This window comes from Scyliorhinus canicula, chromosome 2 (assembly GCF_902713615.1).
Source record: "Scyliorhinus canicula chromosome 2, sScyCan1.1, whole genome shotgun sequence".
Classification (NCBI taxonomy): domain Eukaryota; kingdom Metazoa; phylum Chordata; class Chondrichthyes; order Carcharhiniformes; family Scyliorhinidae; genus Scyliorhinus; species Scyliorhinus canicula.
Window position 1 is genome coordinate 283,747,082 of NC_052147.1, and position 23,396 is coordinate 283,770,477.

The following is a 23,396-nucleotide window of genomic DNA, read 5'->3' on the forward strand; positions in this document are numbered from 1 at the left end:
ATTGACCACTTAAGGACAGTGGGGGGGAATCTGTGTGTTGAGCCAGAGGAAATGGGCAAGGTACTAAATGAGTACTTTGCATCAGTGTTCACGAAATAAAGGGACTTAGTGGAAGATGATTCTTGGGTAGGGTGTGTAGACAGTCTGGAGTCATGTTGACATTAAAAAGGAGGTGGTATTGGGTCTTTTTAAAGATATTACGGTAGATACGTCTCCTGGGCCAGATGGGATTTATCCCAGAATACTGAGAGAAGCAAGGGAGGACATGCTGGACCTTGACTGACATCTTTGTAATCCTCATTAGCTACTGGTGAGATCCCAGAGGACTGGAGAATAGCTAATGTGGTACCCCGCTGTTGAAGAATGGTAGCAGGCATAATCCTGGAAACTATAGGCCAGTGTGCCTCATGCCAGTATTAGGTAAATTATTGGAGAGAATTCAGAGGGGCAGGATTTACACCCATTTGGAAACAAATTGGACTCATTAACGATAGACAGCATGGCTTTGTGAAGGAAAGGTCGTGCCTCACTAACTTGATCGAGTTTTTTGAGGAGGTGACAAAGATGATTGATGAGGGGAGGGCGGTGGATGTTGTTTACATGGACTTCAGTAAGCCTTTGACAAGGTGCCTCATGGCAGACTGGTACAAAAGGTGAAGTCACACGGATCAAAGGTGAGGTGGTAAGATGGATACAGAACTGGCTCAGCCCAGAGGTAGCAGTAGAAGGGTGTTTTTCTTGAATGGAAGGTTGTGACTAGTGGTGTGGTCCCACAGGGATCTGTGCTGGAGCCTCTCTTGTTTGTAGTATACATAAACGATTTGGAGGAATGTAGCTGGTCTGATTAGCAAGTTCGCGGGATGGACACCAAGGTTGGTGGAGTGGCAGATTGTGTTGAGGATTGTCAAAGGATACAGCAGGACATAGATAGGTTGGAGACTTGGGCAGAGGAAATGGCAAATAGAGTTTAATCCAGACAAATGTGAGGTAATGCATTTGGTAGGTCTAACATAGAGGGGAAATATGGCAAAACTCTTAGGAATATAGGAAGTCAGAGAGATCTGGGTGTGCACATCCACAGATCTTTGAAGGTGGCAACGCAAGTGGACAAGGTAGTCAAGAAAGCAGAACGGAATGCTTGCCTTCATTGGACGGGCATCGAGTATAAAAATTGGCAAGTCATGCTACAGTTGTATAGAACCTTGGTAAGGCCTCACTTGGAATATTGCACCCAATTCTGGTTGCCACACTACCAGAAGGATGTGGAGGCTTTGGAGAGGGTGCAGAGGAGGTTTACCAGAATGTTGCCTGGTCTGGAGGGTGTTAGCTATGTGGAGAGGCTGAATAGGCGGAACTGGTTTCATTAGAAAGATTGAGGTTGAGGGGTGACCCGATAGAGGTCTACAAGATTATAAGGGGCATGGATAGAGTGGCTGGCAGGCACTCTTTCCTAGGATGGAGGGTCAGTCACCAGGGGGCATAGGTTTAAAATCTGTGGGGCAAAGTTTAGAGGAGATGTGCGAGGCAGGTTTTTTTTAACACAGAGGGTGGTGAGTGCCTGGAATGTGTTGCCTGGGGAGGTTGTGGAAGCAGATACATTAACGGCGTTCAAAAGGCATCTTGACAAACACATGAATAGGGTGAATATAGAGGGATACGGTACAAGGAAGTGCTGAGGGTTTTGGCAAAGGTTGGTACCATGACCAGTACAGTCTTGGAGGGCCGAAAGGCCTTTTCCTGTGCTGTATCATGCTTTGTCTTTGTCCATGTTCAGAGGAAGTTCCACCACAAACATTTGGACCACCAGATGAGACGGGAACTCATACATCACGACAGCTGACCGGCAGTATTGGCGCCCTGCCACATCAGGAACCACCCCTCTGCCTGGGGTTGAGCCGTCCGGATCGCATCGCCCAGCAGGAGGAGGATAACTCTGAATCCGACATGGAGGTGGAGGAATCCATTCCAGCAGACGACGGCTTGTCATGGACCGAACCCCCAACAGTCACTCATCGGCGGTCGACCAGGAAACGGCGATCAGCGGAACACTGCACTTCATCTAACCCAGAGCCGTCTCAGGCAGATTAATAATAATAATCTTCATTATTGTCACAAGTAAGCTTACATTAACACTGCAATGAAGTTACTGTGAAAATCCCCTAGTCGCCACACTCCGGCGCCTGTTCGGGTACACAGAGGGAGAATTCAGAATGTCCAATTCACCTAACAGCACGTCTTTCAGGACTTAGAATCATAGAATTTACAGTGCAGAAGGAGGCCATTCAGCTCATCGAGTCTGCACCGGCTCTTGGAAAGAGCACCCTACCCAAATCCACACCTCCACCCTATCCCCATAACCCAGCAACCCCACCCAACACTAAGGGCAATTTTGGACACTAAGGGCAATTTATCACGGCCAATCCACCTAACCTGCACATCTTTGGACTGTGGAAGGAAACGGGAGCACCCGGAGGAAACCCACGCACACACGGGGAGAACGTGCAGACTCCGCACAGACAGTGACCCAAGCCGGGAATCGAACCTGGGACCCAGCAGCTGTGAAGCAATTGTGCTAACCACGATGCTACCGTGCTGCCCACTTGTGGGAGGAAACCGGAGCCACCCCTCTGCCTGGGGAGGACGCCCATGCAGACACGGGGAAAAACGTGCAGACTCCGTACATATTGTGTCCCAAGCCGGGAATCGAACTCGGGTCCCTGGAGCTGTGAAGCAACAGTGCTAACCACCGTGCTACCATGCCCCTCAGAAGTGCAGCCGAGGGGCAAAGCAGTGCAGAAGGCTTCCACTACTGGCGGCTGAAGGAGGACTTTCAGACTTGGAGAGGGGTGCGAGGGAAGTGTCATAACCCCTAGGAAGATCACTGAGAAACCATCATTGATCTTCCTGCGTGACTATGAGGTTCTCAGAGAGGGGGAGGACGCCACCCACTTGGGGCTTGTTGTAGTGATATAAAAGCTGGCCCAAAGCAGAGCCTAGACACACTAGTCCTCCCAGCAAGGATTGTACTGGGAGTGAGATGCTGCTTTACGCTGAACTTTGTATATAGTTAAGATAAATTAATGTTCAATTTTCTGCCTGCTTCCTCAAGTTCCTAAAATGCCCCTGCCTTAAAACTAACCTTGGGAGGGCATTAAATACCATCCCAGATTTCAATAACATTTGAAAACAAAAAGTTGAAAATCATAGTGACTCAGCAAAACTGCTCTGAAGGAACAAACTAAAAAATGAAGTAAAAGCCACGAGTTAACAGAACAACCATGTTATGTTGAGTCACTGCATTGGAAGTTGATTACATAAACAAAAGCACAACATGCATGCCACAGTTCAAGAGCAATTTACAGCAGTAATCAAATTTTTTCCGAATAAATTGCCAAGAGGCAGGAAATGGTACAGATCTAAGAATGCTACAGCACGCAGTAGCACGGTGGTTAGCACTTCCCAGCTCCAAGATCCCGGGTACAATTCCCTGCTTGGGTCACTGCAAAGTTTGCACTCTTTAAAACAGAAATGAGGAGGAATTTCTTCAGCCAGAGGGTGGTGAACCTCTGGACTCTTTGCTGCAGAAGGCTGTGAAGGCCAAATCCTGAGTATCTTTAAAACAGAGATAGATAGGTTTTTGATCAATAAGGGGTTATAGGGAGAAGGCAGGAGAATGGGGATGACAAAAATATCAGCCATGATAGAATGGCAGAGCAGACATGATGGGCCGAATGGCCTAATTCTGTTCCTATGTCTCATGGTCTTATGCACTTTCTCCCAGGGTCTGCATGGGTTTCCTCCGGGTGCTCCAGTTCTTCCCACAGTCCAAAGATGTGCAGGTTAGGTGGATTGGCCATGCTAAATTGCCCTTAGTATACAAAAAGGGTAGGTGGGGTTACTGGGATAGGATGGAGAAGTGGGCTTAAGTCGGGTGCTCTTTACAAGGGCTGATGCAGACTCAATGGGCCAAATGGCCTCCTTGTGCACTGTTCGGGGCAGCAGGGTAGCATGGTGGTTAGCATAAATGCTTCACAGCTCCAGGGTCCCAGGTTCGATTCCCGGCTGGGTCACTGTCTGTGTGGAGTCTGCACGTCCTCCCCCTGTGTGCGTGGGTTTCCTCCGGGTGCTCCGGTTTCCTCCCACAGTCCAAAGATGTGCGGGTTAGGTGGATTGGCCATGCTAAATTGCCCGTAGTGTCCTAATAAAAAAGTAAGGTTAAGGGGGGGGGGTTTGTTGGGTTACGGGTATAGGGTGGATACGTGGGTTTGAGTAGGGTGATCATGGCTCGGCACAACATTGAGGGCCGAGGGGCCTGTTCTGTGCTGTACTGTTCTATGTTCTATGTAAGTCCTATGATGACATCATTGAAAACAAAGGCTATGTGTACAGACATAGCCTTGCAGCTCTTGTCCATGAATAATCATCTGCCACTATCAGAGTCAAAGTCGTTGACTGCCCACCATAAACCCACATAATTGGGGATAAAATAGTCAGAAAACGGATCAAGAACTAATTCACATTGGCTATCTTTTAAAATCAAATTTCACTTTTGGTTAAATCAGGAAGATGAAGTGTTGTTTTAATGTGCTTCCTTAATTTGCATTATCTGATGATTTCAGATCTTCAAGCATGAAGAAGAGATAAATGCTGTTTTAATTAAATTGTTTTATTAATATCTGGGATAATTTGATTTTCTTTTACGCAAATCCAACTTAAAATTAACGGAAGTAGGATGCACCTGGATTTATTTTAATATCTTCCTTTACAATGTGGCTTTCCTTAGTAAAGCACACAGAATAGCCAAAGTCTTCATAAAACTCGACTGCTTCCATCCTTACCTATCTGAAGGCAGGTACAGCACCTCCAGGAATGGCTTCGCTTCCTGCCGCCAAGCCCTGCCCTGCCCCCACATCGCAAGTCCTCTCCTGGCCCTTTCCTGTGCACTGTGGTTAGCACTGCTGCCTCACAACGCCAGGGACCCAGGTTCAATTCCTGCCTCGGGTCACTGCATGTGTAGAATTTGCATGTTCTCCCTGCCTCTGCGTGGGTTTCCTCCTTGTGCTCCAGTTTCCTCCCACAGTCCAAAGGTGTGCAGGTGAGGTGGGGTTACAGAGATAGGACAGGGTATGGGCCTTGGGTGTTCTTTCAGAGGGTCGGTGTAGATTCGATGGGCCGAATGGCCTCCTTCTGCACTGCAGGGATTCTATAGTCCTTAATCATCCAAGTTATTGTTTGGCCATCATGCGACATTGAATCAGCTTCCACTTGTACACTTGACAACACTCAGCTTTATCCCCTCGGTCACGTCTCCCCCAACCACTGTTACTGCCCCCATGTCATCATATTGCTTGTTGAGATCTAACATTCAATTAGTCAAAGTTATCTCGCTATAGAAACATTGGAGCAATAGGAGCAGGCCATTCGGCCCTTCGAGCCCGCTCCGCCATTCATTATGATCATGGCTGATCATTCAACTCAATAGCCTAATCCCGCTTTCCCACATATCCTATGATCCCCTTTGCCATAATCCAATTGCTTCTTGAAATCATACAATGTTTTGGACGAAACTAGTTCCTGTGGTAACAAATTCCACAGGCCGACCACTCTCTGGGTAAAGAAATTTCTCCTCATCCCTCTGATAAATGGTCTACCCCGTACCCTCAGACTGTGACCCCTGGTTCTGGACGCACCCACCATTGGTAACATCCTTCCTGCATCTAACCTGTCCAGTCCTGTTGGAATTTTTTTTTTTTTGAGAAAATATTTTATTGAGGCATTTATAATTTTAACATTCTAAACCACAGAGCGGTTCAGCACACGCACAAACCCCACGATAACATAGTCAACTTCCCCCCCCTCCCCAACTCCTAGCTACCCATATATTAGATTCCCTGCCCTTAATCACTTCCATGCCTCCCCTTTCCCCCATCACCACCCATTCCCCCCACCCTCCTTGCTGACTGTCAGTTTTTCTTAAATAAGTCGATGAACGGCTGCCACCTCCGAGCGAACCCCTGTTAATGAACCACTTAAGGCAAACTTAATCTTCTCTAGCCGAAGAAACCCTGCCATGTCACTGACCCACACCCCCGACTTCAGGGCTCCGAGTCCCTCCAGCCCAGCAAAATCCGTCTCTGGGCCACCAGGGAGGCAAATGCCAAAACGTTGGGCTCTCTCCCCCCCTCCAGACTCGTGCACTTGCAAGATGCCCCCTCCACTCGCTCCCACACTGACCTCTCCCCCACTCCCCATTTCCTAATCATCAAAATATTGGCCACCCAGTAATAGTAATAAAGTTCAAAAGGGCCAAGCCCCCTTACCATGCCCCCGCTCAAGAAGGACCTTCTTGACCCTCGGGACTTTCCCGGCCCATATAAAACCCGAGATCGCCGCGTTCACCTTCTTAAAGAATGCCTTAGGATGAAGATTGGGAGACACAGAAACACAAACAGCAATCTCTGGAGGATTGTCATCTTCACAGTCTGTACCCTCCCCCGCCAGCGACAGCGGGAGCACATCCCACCGACGGAAATCCCCTTTCATTTGCTCAATCACCCTGCCCAAATTTAGTTTATGAAGCTGACCCCAGTCCCTCGATTCTTGCATCCCCAGGTACCTAAAACTCATTCCCACCACTTGAACGGCATCTCCCTCAGTCTCCTCTCCTGCCCCCGTGCCTGGATCACAAAAACCTCGCTCTTGCCCATACTAAGTTTGTAACCTGAGAACTGGCCAAATTCCTCCAGTAATCCCATAATTCCTGCAATTCCCCCCAATTGGTCTGTTATATAAAGCAGTAAACCATCCGTACAGAGAGAGACCCTATGTTCCACCCACCCCCCCCTCACTGTCCTCCGCCAAAGGTTCAATGCCCTCAGCGCCATTGCCAAAGGCTCTGTGGCCAGGGTAAATAGTAGTGGGGAGAGTGGACATCCCCGCCTCGTGTCCTGTTAGAATTTTATAGGTTTCTATGAGATCCCCCCCTCATTCTTCTGAATGCCAGCGAATGCAATCCTAACCGACTCAATCTCTCCTCGTACATCAGTCCTGCCATCCCACGAATCTGGTAAACCTTCGCTGCCCTCCCTCTATAGCTAGAACATCCTTCCTCAGATAAGGAGACCAAAACTGCACACAATAATCCGGATGTGGCCCTCACCAAGGCCCTGTATAATTGCAGCAAGACATCCCGGCTCCTGTACTCAAATCCTCTCGCAATGACGCCCAACATACCATTTGCCTTCTTTCTATACCATGCTTACCTTCAGTGACTGGTGTATCCCTCTCCTAATTTATGGCCATTCAGATAATAGTCTGCCTTATTGTTTTTGTCAACAAAGTGGATAACCTATGTGAACAAAATCCTCATATCCCTATCAGTTTTTTTGCCAGCCAGTTCAAGTCTCTGTCCTCTAGTTACTGATCTTCTTGTCAAAGGGATATGATCAGAATTTCTTTATGGGGGTATGATTAAATTTGTTTTAAAAAGCACCGAGTTGTTACAATCTGGAATGCGCTGCTCGAAGGGATGTAGAAGCTGATTCAATAATGAGAAATTCATTTTGAAAGTTACACCAGGGCTGTGGGGAAAGTGTTGGGGGAAGTCGGACTAACAATATGGTTCTTTCAAAGAGTTGCCATGGGCACAGTGGGCCTTATTCCCTGTTGGAAGGGTCTAGGATATGGAGCTTCATACGATGGTGATCTGTATTGGAAATTCAGAGATAGGCTGCGTTTGAATTTCTCACCATGTATACTCCCTGAAGGGAGAGAGTGATGTTGCTTCAATAATAATGCTTGTTGACCCTATTTTGTGAGCGTATTGGAAATGTGTAGTGCATTGAAGTACAAGGTTCCTATGTCCAAAGAAGTGACCTTCATCACTGATAAGCAAGGGTTTAATTCAAAACTCTTAAATGCAAGGTTTCAGATAATTGGTATAATTCAGTTATCATCCATAGTATGCTGAATCTCCGAGTATGGAGAAGGTGGCCTCAAGTTCCACTCCAGAGACTCAAATGTACTGCTGTGTTGGAAATGCCATCTTTAAGGGGAGGTATTAAATCTCCATGTGACCTCCAAGGTGGATATAAAAGCCCCTTGACACTATTTCGGAAAAAAGGTGACTTGCAGCTCAGGTTCCCCAAACTCTCCATCACTAAACACTCGCCTCATGTCTGGCTCTGTTGTCGACTCGCTGATTGAGATTGATTGCTGTGATTGGATAGGAACTCATTACAGTTGTATTATGTGACCAGCAGGATGGTGGAAGGGGAGCAAGATGTACAGTGGTCTTTTCTTGTCCATCAATTCCTACTTTCACACTGTATTTATTACACACCGGCACTTCACTAAATTGAAAATGGAAGGTAAATGTGTATAAAGGCGTGCAGTTCAATGGTCTTCTCACCAGAGCTCATCACCTCAAGATATAATAATAATTGCTTATTGTCACAAGTATGCTTCAATGAAGTTACTGTGGAAAAACCCCTCGTCGCCACATTCCAGCACCTGTTCGGGGAGGCCGGTACGGGAATTGAACCCGCGCTGCTGGCCTTGTTCTGCATTACAAGCCAGCTGTTTAGCCCACTGTGCTAAACCAGCCTCGTACATAATGGGCTCACTCGAAACAGCTTACCCTACACAAGTAGGCTTACATTAACACTGTAATGAAGTTATTGTGAAAAGCCCCTAGTCGCCACATTCCGGCGCCTGTTCGGGTACACAGAGGGTGAATTCAGAATGTCCAATTCACCGAACAGCACGTCTTTCGGGATTTGTGGGAGGAAACCGGAGCACCCACGCACACACGGGGAGAACGTGCAGACTGCGCACAGGCAGTGACACAAGCCAGGAATCGAACCTGGGACCCTGGAGCTGTGAAGTAACTGTGCTAACCAATGAGCTGCCCACGCTGTTTTAACCTGGCCCGAGAGAAGGAGCAGCATTGCCTTCCACAGTAGGCCAGACATGCTGCAACCAGGACCACAGCTAGAAGAGGATCCATTTTTGTTTGGTTTCCTTCGGTCCATGGGAAGCAGGGTAGGCTCCTCCGGGTCCCTTCCCCTACCCCAGACATCCTTCTCTTACTCTCATCCCAATTCAGGATTCCTTTTCTGAAACACTGAGCTTGTTCTGCTGAACATTCCTGCGAGTTCCCAACGTCAAGATTCCGGACACTTGACTTAATGGCTAGGCAACTACTTAGCAGTCCTGTTTCTTTCATATAAAGGAAATTGGCAAGCAGCATTTAAATGAGGCTGTTTCTAATAAAAGATCACCAATCTAAAATATTAACCCAATTTTTCACTCTTCACAGATGCTGCTGAATAAGCCACTCTTGCACGGGTCTGAGAAGCAACCTTGCTAAGCTCAGCACTTTTACATCCAATGCACCTTTAGCTCTGATGCACGATCAATGACTACTAAAGCGCGGTTGTAGTCCAACTGAAGGCTTTAATAAGCTTGATGTTTCCCCCAGCAGCTCAGGTACAGAAAGGAAGCTGCTGGGGCGGCACGGGCTCTTATACCCCTCCTTGCAGGGCGGAGCTACCATACAGGCTCGACCAATGGAAAGCATACATTATCTACCAATGGTGTTCCAGCATTACTAGGTACCGTAATACTTCTAGACAGACTACCACAAGCTCAACAACAAATTAATTTCTTAGGACCTACCTTGTGATCTGTGTTGTCCAGGGACCACCACCACAAGGGACTCTTCCACGATACAAATGCCAGATTCTCAGCAGCAAAAGCCAGAGCCCAGAAGAGTAGCAAAATGGCACTGTGGCCACGTGTCCTGTCTTGCAGCAACACCCTTGTGCGTTCCAGGCGCAGCAGAACAATAGTACATGCCCACCCAATCACAGACAAGCATGAGTAGACGATCATGTATCCATACACCATGCCCAAGCCAAAGGATTGCCAAAGGATATAGATTCCAAACTGTAGTAACAGCACCACTGATAGGAACAATTGCAGGTGGAAGAGACGAGAGCGAGGTACATACTTTGGCTCCATTGTAGTGCCATACAGGTTGTAACAAGCGCATTGCAACGCGCCAAAGAGGAAGGCGATGCTCAGCAGCACTGTTGAAACTAGGGTGAAATAAAAACATGGGAAAAGTCCTTGCTGTATCCATACTTCTGACATAGATGCATTGCCTTCACAGTAACCCTCAAGAACGGCCATCGTATCAGACAACCAGCTGTAAAACAGAAGAACAAATTGTATCAATTCCCATTAGTCTCCTACACATTCAATCAATGAAAAGAAACAAGTTTTACATTGAACATGCGCTCAACATACACAGATGTGTAAACAAAAAGTTTTTGCTGCTGCTAATAAGGGCAGCAGGATAGCACAGTGGTTAGCATTGTTGCTTCACAGTGCCAGGGTCCCAGGTTCAATTCCCGGCTTGGGTCACTGCCTGTGCGGAGTCTGCACGTTCTCCCCGTGTCTGCGTGGGTTTCCTCCGGGTGCTCCGGTTTCCTCCCACAAGTCCCGAAAGACATGTTGTTAGGTGAATTAGACATTCTGAATTCTCCCTCTGTGTACCCGAACAGGCGCCGCAATGTGGCGACTAGGGGCTTTCACAGTAACTTCATTGCAGTATTAATGTAAGCCTACTTGTGACAATAAAGATTATTATTACAATGCGGGGAAGTGTGAAATTATCCACTTTAGTAGGAACAGTGGAAAAACAGAATAGTTTATAAAAGCAATCACTTGGTCATTGTTAGGATATCAGACTAGACTCCATTTTCTGGTGGGAAACTCCAAACAATTATTGATTTGTAAAACCATGAGGAAAGGATACTTCACCCCTGGAGTGATGAATCTGACCAATAAGTAGCTTTTAAGTTAAAACAAAGTTTAATTTAAACACAGAGTTAACCACATTCACGTCAAAGAAATAGCTACTGTGCCGTTCATTATACTCCATCTGCCATGTTCTTGCCCAATCACTTAATGTGTCTATATCCTTGTTGCATCCTCCTCACAGCTTTGTACTGTCAACAAACCTGGATATAGGACAGCTGCTTCCCTCAACTAATAGATTAAATAGTTGACAGCTAAACGTTGATCTAGATTAAATAGTTGACAGCTAAAGAGCTAAAGGTGCATTGGATGTAAAAGTGCTGAGCTTAGCAAGGTTGCTTCTCAGACTCGTGCAAGAGTGGCTTATTCAAAAGGGAAGGGGGGAGCATAGAAACGCAATAGTAATAGGAGATTAAATGGTTAGGGGAATAGATAGGAGATTCTGTGTGGTCGCGAGCGAGACTCCCGAAAGGTATGTTGCCTCCCGGGTGCCAGGGTCAGGGATGTCTCGGATCGTGTCTTCAGGATCCTGAAGGGGGAGGGTGAGCAGCCAGAAGTCGTGGTGCACATTGGTACCAATGACATAGGTAGGAAAAAGGGTGTGGAGGTAATAAACAAGTTTAGGGAGTTAGGCTGGAAGTTAAAGGCCAGGACAGACAGAGTTGTCATCTCTGGTTTGTTGCCGGTGCCACGTGATAGCGAGGCTAGGAATAGGGAGAGAGTGCAGTTGAACACGTGGCTGCAGGAATGGTGTAGGAGGGAGGGCTTCAGGTATTTGGATAATTGGAGCGCATTCTGGGGAAGGTGGGACCTGTACTAGCAGGACGGGTTGCATCTGAACCAGAGGGGCACAAATATTCTTGGGGGGGGGGGGGGGTTTCTAGTACTCTTCGGGAGGGTTTAAACTAATTTGGCAGCAACTAAGGAAGCCGATATTCAGGACGCCAAAGCACGTAGTGATGCAGTGGGGAAGGTAACACTGACAAAGGAGAGTACTTGCAGGCAAGGAGATGGGTTGAAGTGTGTATACTTTAATGCAAGAAGCATCAGGAATAAGGTGGGTGAACTTAAGGCATGGATCGGTACTTGGGACTACGATGTGGTGGCCATCACGGAAACTTGCATAGAAGAGGGGCAGAAATGGTTGTTGGAGGTCCCTGGTTATAGATGTTTCAACAAGATTAGGGAGGATGGTAAAAGAGGTGGGGGGGTGGCATTGTTAATTAGAGATAGTATAACAGCTGCAGAAAGGCAGTTCGAGGGGGATCTGCCTACTGAGGTAATATGGGTTGAAGTCAGAAATAGGAAAGGAGCAGTCACCTTGTTGGGAGTTTTCTATAGGCCCTCCAATAGCAGCAGAGATGTGGAGGAACAGATTGGGAAACAGATTTTGGAAAGGTGCAGAAGTCACAGGGTAGTAGTCATGGGTGTCTTCAACTTCCCAAACATTGAGTGGAAACTCTTTAGATCAAATAGTTTGGATGGGGTAGTGTTTGTGCAGTGTGTCCAAGAAGCTTTTCTAACACAGTATGTAGATTGTCCGACCAGAGGGGAGGCCATATTGGATTTAGTACTTGGTAATGAATCAGGGCAGGTGATAGATTTGTTAGTGGGGGAGCATTTTGGAGGTAGTGACCACAATTCTGTGACTTTCACTTTAGTAATGGAGAGGGATAGGTGCGTGCCACAGGGCGAGGTTTATAATTGGGGGAAGGGTAAATACAATGCTGTCAGACAAGAATTGAAGTGCATAAGTTGGGAACATAGGCTGTCAGGGAAGGACACAAGTGAAATGTGGAACTTGTTCAAGGAACAGGTACTGCGTGTCTTTGATATGTATGTCCCTGTCAGGCAGGGAAGAGATGGTCGAGTGAGGGAACCATGGTTGACAAGAGAGGTTGAATGTCTTGTAAAGAGGAAGAAGGAGACTTATGTAAGGCTGAAGAAACAAGGTTCAGACAGGGCGCTGGAGGGATACAAGATAGCCAGGAGGGAACTGAAGAAAGGGATTAGGAGAGCTAAGAGAGGGCATGAAAAATCTTAGGCGGGTAGGATCAAGAAAAACCCCAAGGCCTTTTACACATATGTGAGAAATATGAGAATGACTAGACCGAGGGTAGGTCCAATCAAGGACAGTAGCGGGAGATTGTGTATTGAGTCTGAAGAGATAGGAGAGGTCTTGAACAAGTATTTTTCTTCAGTATTTACAAACGAGAGGGGCCATATTGTTGGAGAGGACAGTGTGAAACAGACTGATAAGCTCGAGGAGATACTTGTCAGGAAGGTGATGTGTTACGTGTTTTGAAAAACTTGAGGATAGACAAGTCCCCCGGGCCTGACGGGATATATCCAAGGATTCTATGGGAAGCAAGAAATGAAATTGCAGAGCCGTTGGCAATGATCTTTTCGTCCTCGCTGTCAACAGGGGTGGTACCAGAGAATTGGAGAGTGGCGAATGTCGTGCCCCTGTTCAAAAAAGGGAATAGGGATAACCCTGGGAATTACAGGCCAGTTACTCTTACTTCGGTGGTAGGCAAAGTAATGGAAAGGGTACTGAGGGATAGGATTTCTGAGCATCTGGAAAGGCACTGCTTGATTAGGGATAGTCAGCACGGATTTGTGAGGGGTAGGTCTTGCCTTACAAGTCTTATTGACTTCTTTGAGGAGGTGACCAAGCATGTGGATGAAGGTAAAGCAGTAGTGTACATGGATTTTAGTAAGGCATTTGATAAGGTTCCCCATTGTAGGCTTGTGCAGAAACTAAGGAGGCATGGGATAGTGGGAAATTTGGCCAGTTGGATAACAAACTGGCTAACCGATAGAAGACAGAGAGTGGTGGTGGATGGCAAATATTCAGCCTGGAGCCCAGTTATCAGTGGCGTACCGCCACTGTTAATTTTCATTAACGACTTGGATGAGGGAGTTGAAAGGTGGGTCAGTAAATTTGCAGATGATACGAAGATTGGTGCAGTTGTGGATAGTGAGGAGGGCTGTTGTCGACTTCAAAGAGACATAGATAGAATGCAGAGCTGGGCTGAGAAGTGGCAGATGGAGTTTAACCCTGACAAGTGTGAGGTTGTCCATTTTGGAAGGACAAATATGAATGCGGAATACAGGGTTAACGGTAGGGTTCTTGGCAATGTGGAGGAGCAGAGAGATCTTGGGGTCTATGTTCATAGATCTTTGAAAGTTGCCACTCAAGTGGATAGAGATGTGAAGAAGGCCTATGGTGTGCTCGCGTTCATTAGCAGAGGGATTGAATTTAAGAGCCGTGAGGTGATGATGCAGCTGTACAAAACCTTGGTAAGGCCACATTTGGAGTACTGTGTGCAGTTCTGGTCACCTCATTTTAGGAAGGATGTGGAAGCTTTGGAAAAGGTGCAAAGGAGATTTACCAGAATGTTGCCTGGAATGGAGAGTAGGTATTACGAGGAAAGGTTGAGGGTGCTCGGCCTCTTCTCATTGGAACGGAGAAGGATGAGGGGCGACTTGATAGAGGTTTGTAAGATGATCAGGGGAATAGATAGAGTAGACAGTCAGAGACTTTTTCCCGGGTGGAACACACCATTACAAGGGGACATAAATTTAAGATAAATGGTGGAAGATATAGAGGGGATGTCAGAGGTAGGTTCTTTACCCAGAGAGTAGTGGGGGCATGGAATGCACTGCCTGTGGAAGTAGTTGAGTCGGAAACGTTAGGGACCTTCAAGCGGCTATTGGATAGGTACATGGATTAGGGTAGAATAATGGAGTGTAGGTTAACTTCTTAAGGGCAGCACGGTAGCATTGTGGATAGCACAATTGCTTCACATTTCCAGGGTCCCAAGTTCGCTTTCGACTTGGGTCACTGTCTGTGTGAAGTCTGCACATCCTCCACGTGTGTGCGTGGGTTTCCTCCGGGTACTCCGGTTTCCTCCCACAGTCCAAAGATGTGCCGGTTGGGTGGATTGGCCATGAAAAATTGTCTAAAATTCTATGATTAACCTAGGAAAAAAGTTCGGCGCAACATCGTGGGCCGAAGGGCCTGTTCTGTGCTGTATTTCTCTATCTATCTATCTAAACGTTGATCTTTGTGCCACCCGACTAATTTACACAGAGCGGATAAGGAGAAACTGTTCCCATCGAGAGAAGGGTGCAGAACGAAAGGTCACCAATTTAATATGAACAGCAGAAGAACCAAAGACAACATGAAGACTTTTTAAAACTCCAATGAGTGGTCAGGATCTGGAATACGTCATCTGAGAGTATGGTGGAGGGAGATTCAATTGTGGCTTTCAAAAGGGTCTCAAATAATTACCTGTAATAAAATCCTGCAGTGTTACACGGAAAGGACAGTGATTTGGGGCTAGCAGAGTTGCTCATGCAGAGATCCAGCACAGACACAATGGACTCCCTCTGGTTATAACCTATGATTCATTCTATGATTTTACCATGTCCTGTCTTTTCCTTCTGAATTTCATCCATAGGTGATCAATTTTCAAAGCCTCATTAATTTCTCCAGTGCTTTCTCTTTACTAGTATTAATTACTTTAAGTTTCTCATTCTCATTCTCTCTTTGTTTCCAATATGTGCTTTGTGCCTTTTACTGCGAAGTTGGACAGAAAGTATTTGTTTGACATGTCGTTCTATCTCTGCCTCGAAAGAAATTGTACTAACATACTGCTCTCTGCATATTTGTAAAAACTGAAATCTGTTTTTATGTCTCTTGCTGGTTCACTTCCATTTTATTTTCTCCCTCTACACTTTCTTGGTCATCTTTTTTGAAAACTTTTCCAAGCTGCAGGCTTACTATTCTTTTTGGCCAGAATTTAAGTCTCTTCTTTAATCTAATACTGTTCTTAGCTTCGCTGGTTTGTTATATTTTAGCTCCAAAGATTATGGGCGTGATTTAATGCACAAAAAACAGAGTCCCATCTCTAGGGGCTGGTTTTTAGCACAGGGCTAAATTGCTGGCTTTGAAAGCAGACCAAGGCAGGCCAGCAGCACGGTTCAATTCCCATACCAGCCTCCCCGAACAGGCGCCGGAATGTGGCGACTAGGGACTTTTCACAGTAACTTCATTTGAAGCCTACTTGTGACAATAAGCGATTGTCATTTTTTTCATTTCTTGGGCGCAGCGGAGTGTTGGCGCAAAGAACGACCCTGCTTTCTATCGAGACTCTGCCCTTTATTTGACCTCGGTCGGGAACGCCCAGCCAAAGGTGCACTTACCTCATTTATAAATGCTGCCCCGATCTTTCAAACCCACACCGCTCCTCCACCAGTGCCTTCGGAACCCCCCCCCCCCCCCCCCCACAGCTTACCTCTTAGGGGTCCTCAAGCCCCCCCTCACCCCACTTCTTTAGGGCAGGGCACCCCTGGGCCCAATCATTGGCGCATAGGCATCTTGGCACTGCTAGCCCGGCAATGCTCCTGCCGGAGCCTTGGCAGGGTCTCCTAGGCAAGGTCTCCTAGGCGAGGCCATGAGATCCCGGGCCTCAGGAGAAGCTGGTGTAGACATATTTAACCTGATGTTAACCTGATTAAGATTAATGGTCAGATAGAAATCTCGCGGGGTCTTCCCAAATCTCACGAGAGGCCCGGCCTCGTCACGTCACCGAGTCAGGCGCGACAAAGCCATTGGATCACACAGAAAAAAAACACAAATTGGTGAGGACACCAACTAACTGGAAAAAGCTACCCTTCTATAATATGTTTTTGACAGGGCTGTAAGCAGCATGGAGATAAGTACTTTCAGACTGCTGTTTCAGATAAGGGCAGAGAGCAATTTTAGCAAACAGCTGAGGCACGAGGAAATGAAGCAGCAAAAGGCCAGGAACACAGAAGATTGAGCTAATAACGAAATGGGCAGGGATAGTCTGGGTTAGAGAACAGAATTAAAGGATCCAATAAGACCAGCTACTAAGCCCCAGTAGTGCATTCCACCATTTCTTTGGTGCTTTGACACTGCACACATGATGAAATTATACACTTATATAATTTATACACATTTAGTACTTTGATTCAAAAGAATAATACAGCAGAGGAGGTCACAGAGGCTGGACAAGCTCTTTTCAAGAGTGATCAAGTTGGTCCCATTTACTTATTTGTTCCCCTTAGCCCTGTAAATTTATTTCCCTCCTTCCAAATATTTATTCAATTCCCTTCGGAAGACTACGATTGAATCTGTACCCATCACTCTGTCAGGTAGGGCATTCCAAACTTAACGCGCTGTGCAAAATGTTTCTCTTTATGCCACACCTGGTTCTTTGCAAGAGCCCAGCAACTGTAACCTTATTCATCACAGTTTTCACTAAACTGGCAAACTCAAATAATTCTGGGGTGCAAAACGGAGGTTAGAGTTATAACAATAATTACAGAGGAGATTTACCAGGATGCTGCCTGGACTGGAGGGCATGTCTTGTGAAGAAAGATTGAGGGAGCTAGGGCTTTTCTCACTGGAGCAAAGACGGCAGAGAGGTGACATGATAGAGGTGTAGAAGGTGATGAGAGGCATGGATAGAGTGGATAGCCAGAGACTTTTCCCCAGGTGGAAAGGCTGTCACGAGGGGACATAATTTTAAGGTGATTGGAGGAAGGTATTGGGGAGATGTCAGAGGTCGGTTCCTTACACAGAGAGTGGTGGGTGTGTGGAATGCACTGCCAGCGGAGGTGGTGGAGTCAGAGTCATTAGGGACATTTAAGCGGCTCTTGGACAGGCACATGGACAGCAGTAAATTGAAGGGGTGTAGGTTAGGTTGATCTTAGATTAGGATAAATGGTCGGCACAACATCGTGGGCTGAAGGGCCTGTACTGTGCTATACTGTTCTACGTTCTCCGTTCTTCTATGTTCTATAACTCTTTACTATTGTCACAAGTAGGCTCACATTAATACTGCAATGAAGTTAATGTGAAAATCTCCTAGTCACCACATTCCGGCACCTGTTCGGGTACAGAGGGAGAATTCAGAATGTCCAATTCACCTAACAAGCACATCTTTTAGGGCTTGTGGGAGGGAACCAGAGCACCCAGAGGAAGCCCACGTAGACACGGGGAGAACGTGCAGACTCCGCACAGACAGTGATCCAAACCAGGACTCGAACTCGGGTCCCTTGCGCTGTGAAGCAACAGTGCGTACCACTGCGCTACCGTGCCACATTGATGTTGTGTATAGGGAACTCTATGGTGCCTGATGTACTTTTCCTCCCCGAGACCCCGAGCCAACCATTTAATCATAAAAAAAAACTTTATTTTCCTCCATAAATCTAGGATAGATGCTGCTAACGCTGAAGAAAATATTTACTAATACGTAGATATGTGGCAGTGTACTGCAGCTAGGGACCTTCATGTCTTGCGTTTTCACCTCCACTACATAATCTGGGAGACACTTACATCCTTCCTTATTGAGGCTGAGAGCAATGCAATGCAGAATTCCAACCCTTTAGTTTGAAGGGACCCTGAATCAGATTGCATATGTAGCTTGAAATCTTGTAATATCCTGGCTTGGCACTGACTGGAGTAATACCACACACAGATAAAGGTGGCTGTGGTTATTAGAGAACAATCACCTCAGCTCCAGAGCATCAATGAAGGGGTTGAGGATAGTGTCCTCTGTTCAATGGTTTTCAACTGCTTCACGGTAGCACGGTAGCATTGTGGATAGCACAATGGCTTCACAGCTCCAGGGTCCCAGGTTCGATTCCGGCTTGGGTCACTGTCTGTGCGGAGTCTGCACATCCTCCCCGTGTGTGCGTGGGTTTCCTCCGGGTGCTCCGGTTTCCTCCCACAGTCCAAAGGTTAGGTGGATTGGCCATGATAAATTGCCCTTAGTGCCCTTAGTGTCCAAAATTGCCCTTAGTGTTGGGTGTCGTTACTGGGTTATTGGGATAGGGTGGAGGTGTTGAACTTGGGTAGGGTGCTCTTTCCAAGAGCTGGTGCAGACTCGATGGGCCGAATGGCCTCCTTCTGCACTGTAAATTCTATGATCTATGATCTATTACCTTTCCTCCAACACAAGGTCAGAAGTGGGAAAGTTCACTGATGATTACACAGTATTCAGCATCATTTACAAATCCTCAGGTACTGAAGCTGTTAGTCACAATTACACCACACATGAACTAGATTACAATAATCTCTATCTAACCACCTCCTCTTGGCATTCAATTGCACTATCACTGACTTCCCCCACCATTAACAATCCTGGGGTTTATTTTACGATCCAAGTTGATGTTATGACTGGACGGGAAGATCACAGAATAGAAACCTGGGTTCAAAAGACTAACTTTTTTCATGAAAACATGGCGGAAACAATCACAGAACCGATTATTATTTTTTATATAAATTTAGAGTCCCCAATTATTTTTTTTCCAATTAAGGGCCAATTTAGCGTGGCCAATCCAGCTACCCTGCACATCTTTTGAGTTGTGGGGGCAAAACCCACGCAAACACGGAGAGAATGTGCAAACTCCACACGGGCAGTGACCCAGAGGCGGGATTGAACCTGGGACCGTGGCGCCGTGAGGCAGCAGTGCTAATCACTTTGCCACCATGCTGCCCTTACCGATTATTAGTTTTAACAAGATGATTTTTATTTTAATTAAACATCAAAATAATGCAATTATGGTACAATACACCTTTACCCCTTCCTCATTTTAACAATCACACACAGATTTTAGGATTAATATTGATTACAAAGCACAACCTAATCTACAATGGTCTCATTAACATAAAAAGTCCCTTTTCAGCACACAAGATGACTGTGGGCAAATATATTCTCCACTCTGAACACCCAAGCGAATGTCTCCCCAGAATCCTCCCAAGCACTGTCGTGAGAGTTTCCAAATTCAACACTCCAAAAACACACTTTAAAATCTTTTCTCATAATCATGCATTCCAAAATCGAGACCAGGTTTTCCCAAATGCCACTTTTACATAAAGCTTCCACTCCACGTGTAACAAGGAATCCAGTCCAGGATTTTACACCAACCTTTTTAGGATTTATTTAGTTTTAAACTGCTTTTACGCAAACTCCCGAGATCGGGCCACCGATTTACAGTCATTTCACGCTCCACAAGCTGCGGTAAAACCTCACAAACCCATAAATAACTTTTGGGCCGGAAATCTCCAGCTGCTGAGATTCTCTTTCCCACTGGCGAAGCACCCCCTTCATCGGGTTTCCCCGACGGTGTGGGGTGGTTTCAATGGGAAATCTCATTGACAAGCAGTGGGAAGAGAGAATCCTGCCGACAGTGAACGGCGTACCACCGAGAAATAAGTGGCTGGGAGACTGGAGAAAACGGCCCCAGATATCTTTCTCGCCTTACAGCCTTCTTCTCAGCCCTATCGGTCCTCACTGAACAATTCCCTGTTCTAGCACCTCTTGGAAACTTCTCTTCATTTCTCTAGGTTTCCTTCACTAGCTGTTCTTCAGATTTCTGCATTCCTTCTTAACCATTACTCCATGGAATGACTTTTCTTCAAGCAAAGCTGAGAGGTTCCCGCTTTAGCCTTCTAAAACCACATGCGTCTAGTAGAGTTGTGTGTCTTCACTTGCACTACTTATCTCCAGATTTTTAAAAATTGAATTCAAATTTTACCATCTGTCATGGTGGGATTCGAACTCAGGTCCTCAGAGCATTACCCTGGGTCTGTAGATTACTAGTCCATTGACAATTCTCCCAAGCCACTGGGCCGGTCTCCTGGGCAGGGATACTAACCACTATACTAACGAGGAACTGCTACTACCTATCTCCAACTGCAATCAAATTAAAGTAAAACTTATAAGCCTCTCTACCTTAAAAGGCCCCAGTTGCTGAGCAAACACTGATGATTTATTTATTCTTCACACCATAGCCCTCTCTAAGCACAATAGAAACATAGTTGGAACTTATCCTACCCTCACACATACAAAGAACGTTGTCCAGCATGAATTTAACTATGGGTTTTACCTTTCCAGGCAGAGAAACATTAAATTAAACACACTTTGAACTATACAATTTTTCTAATGTTTATCAATATAAGTCCCTGAAAAGTACCATTGTTTTCACAACACAACCCCCTTTGAAAGAAATAAATGTTCATAATCATAATGACTTCTTTACACTGGTGTTACATCCACTTTACACAAACTTAAACATGATAAACATCTAACCACATTACAACATACAAGCAGCTTCCTTACACATCATTTAATCTAAAATGATTTATCCAAAATAAGTCAATAACTTTAAAAAAGCATCCGAATCTATACATGGTAACATTATCATATTCAAGTCTTTGGTTCCTTTTTCTTTCGATTTCCAGTTTTCAACTCAGAAAAAGAATGTCTTCAGTGCAATTGCCCTTTCATAACTGTTCCACATTCAAGCCCACTTTCCAAATTCACATCTGGTAAATTTGAATTTCGATTGAATACAGCCAAAATATAATTTTGGTGCCTTAACAAAGATGCATCTTGTGTTCACTCAAAATAAGTCTCTTATTCGACTCCAAAAGTTTGTTAAGATCATCATGATCAACCGTCTGGTCTCCACAAGCTAAATCATTACCTCGGATGAAATCTATTCCTGCATTAGGCAATTTAGGAATAAATCCCACCGTAACAATTCCATTTTCGATATGATTTCTTCAATTAATTCTACACAAAGAACAAGTTCATCCCTTTCATTAATATCTATTACTAATATTTTTCCTTCAGAAAACTTCCTGGAATACAAATTGTAACAGCCATCATCAACAATTGAACTGCTCCCATATCTGTCAAAGTTTTCATTTGTTTAGTTATTTCATGAGATGAAGGGAAAACTGCTCCCTTCGAAACAAAACAGCCAGACCCTCCAAAATCCTGACTTCCTTCGCCAGTACTCAAATAATTCTCTGAACTAGTAGAAAAGGGAGAGATTGACCACCTTTTCTCATAGAATCAATAGTGTAGAAGGAGGCCATTTGGCCCATCAGGTCTGCACTGACCCTTGGATAGAGTACCCTACCTAGGCCCACGCCTCGATCATATCCCCATAACCCAGTAACCCCACCTACCCTTTTTTGGACACTAAGGGGCAATTCAGCACGACCAATCCACCTAACCTGCACATCTTTGGACTGTGGGAGAAAATCGGAGCGCCCATAGGAAGCCCACGCAGACATGGGGAGAAAGTACAAACTCCACACAGACAGTAACCCGAAGCCGGAATTGAACTGAAGGAGCATGTTTCACCTGTACCACTGCTACAGTTTTAACAGGCATTTCCCTTTCAGATGCTTCCTTTCCTGCTACTACAACTGATCTTCCATTTAATATCTAACAATTGCCCTAAGATGTCCCACTTTGTTTTTACAATGGGTACATGGAGGCCTCCGAATGTCATTTCCACCCTCAGTACCTTTCCTTGAGATCAGAGGTGAAATTTCCTGACCATTCCCAACTTCTTTGTTGATTATTTGTTTTCTTGTCTCCTTCCCACTTCTTATCCTTCTCACGTTTAAAAGGATTACGGAAAATAGGTTTGGTTCCAGGGACCAATCTGTAATCATCAGCTAACTCTAGCTTCTTGTTCCCCAACTTGCATCCTAATAATCAAAGGAAGTGAATCTTTAAAATCTTCCAAAAGAACGACCTCTCTAAGGGGTTCATATATTCTCTATCTTTAATGCCCAATGGTCAAAATCACTTTGCTTTACTCTCAAATTGAATACAAGTTTGTCCAGGCTGTTTTATTAATTATGTTTTGAAATTTTTGTCTATAAGACTCAGGAACCAACTGATATGCATTAAGGATAGCTTTCTTTACTACATCATAAGCCACAGATACCTCTCCAACAATGATATAAGTAGAAATAGTGAAGTGTATGTAAGTTTAGTTTGCAAAAGTAATGTTTATATCTGCTTTGGTCATTTCATCTGTTTAGCTACCTTTTCAAAAAAAATTAACTGGACTAGCCATATGAATACTGTGGCTACAAGAGCAGGTCAAATCCCAGGGCGAGTAATTTACCTCCTGACTCCCCAAAGCCTGATCACTATCTACAGGCCAGGCACAGGTGCGTGATGGAATACTTTCCAGTTGCTTGGATGAGTACAGCTCCAACAACACTCAAGAAGTTCCTCACTATTCATGACAAACCTGTTTGTGTGACAGGCACTCCATTCACTTTAAACATTCACTCCCTCCGCCACCAACGCATAGTGGCCGCAGCGTGTACAATCTACAAGATGCACCCGAGCAACTCAGACCAAGGCAGGCCAGCAGCACGGTTCAATTCCCGTAACAGCCTCCCCGAACAGGCGCCGGAATGTGGCGACTAGGGGCTTTTCACAGTAACTTCATTGAAGCCTACTCGTGACAATAAGCGATTTTCATTTCATTTCATCAAACATCCTTCGACAGAACCTCCCAAACCTCTATCACCAAGAAGGATGTGGGCAGGAGTCACATGGGAACACCGCCACCTACAAGCTCGCCTCCAAGTCGCACACCATTCTGACTTGGGAGTTACATCGCCCTTCCTGCATTGTCATTGAGTTCAAATAATGGCCATCCTTCACAGCACTGCGTCTCTACACCACATTTACTACAGGACTTCAAGAACACCA

General features: G+C 45.6%; 1 protein-coding gene across 4 annotated transcripts in view; it reads right to left on the reverse strand.

The window, feature by feature from the left end:
* LOC119962210 (ATP-binding cassette sub-family B member 6, mitochondrial-like) overlaps positions 1-23,396 on the reverse strand; it is a 285,333-nt gene that overhangs the window by 239,626 nt on the left and 22,311 nt on the right. For 2 of the 4 annotated variants that reach the window (XM_038790179.1, XM_038790178.1), the window contains exon 2: positions 9,679-10,210. In XM_038790179.1, coding sequence (XP_038646107.1) covers positions 9,679-10,194 — 516 coding nt within the window. In that variant the 5' untranslated portion in view covers positions 10,195-10,210. Of the gene's footprint in view, positions 1-9,678; positions 10,211-10,827; positions 10,940-11,027; positions 11,042-23,396 lie in introns of those variants that run through there. The other 2 variants (XM_038790181.1, XM_038790180.1) reach the window with 2 other exon arrangements.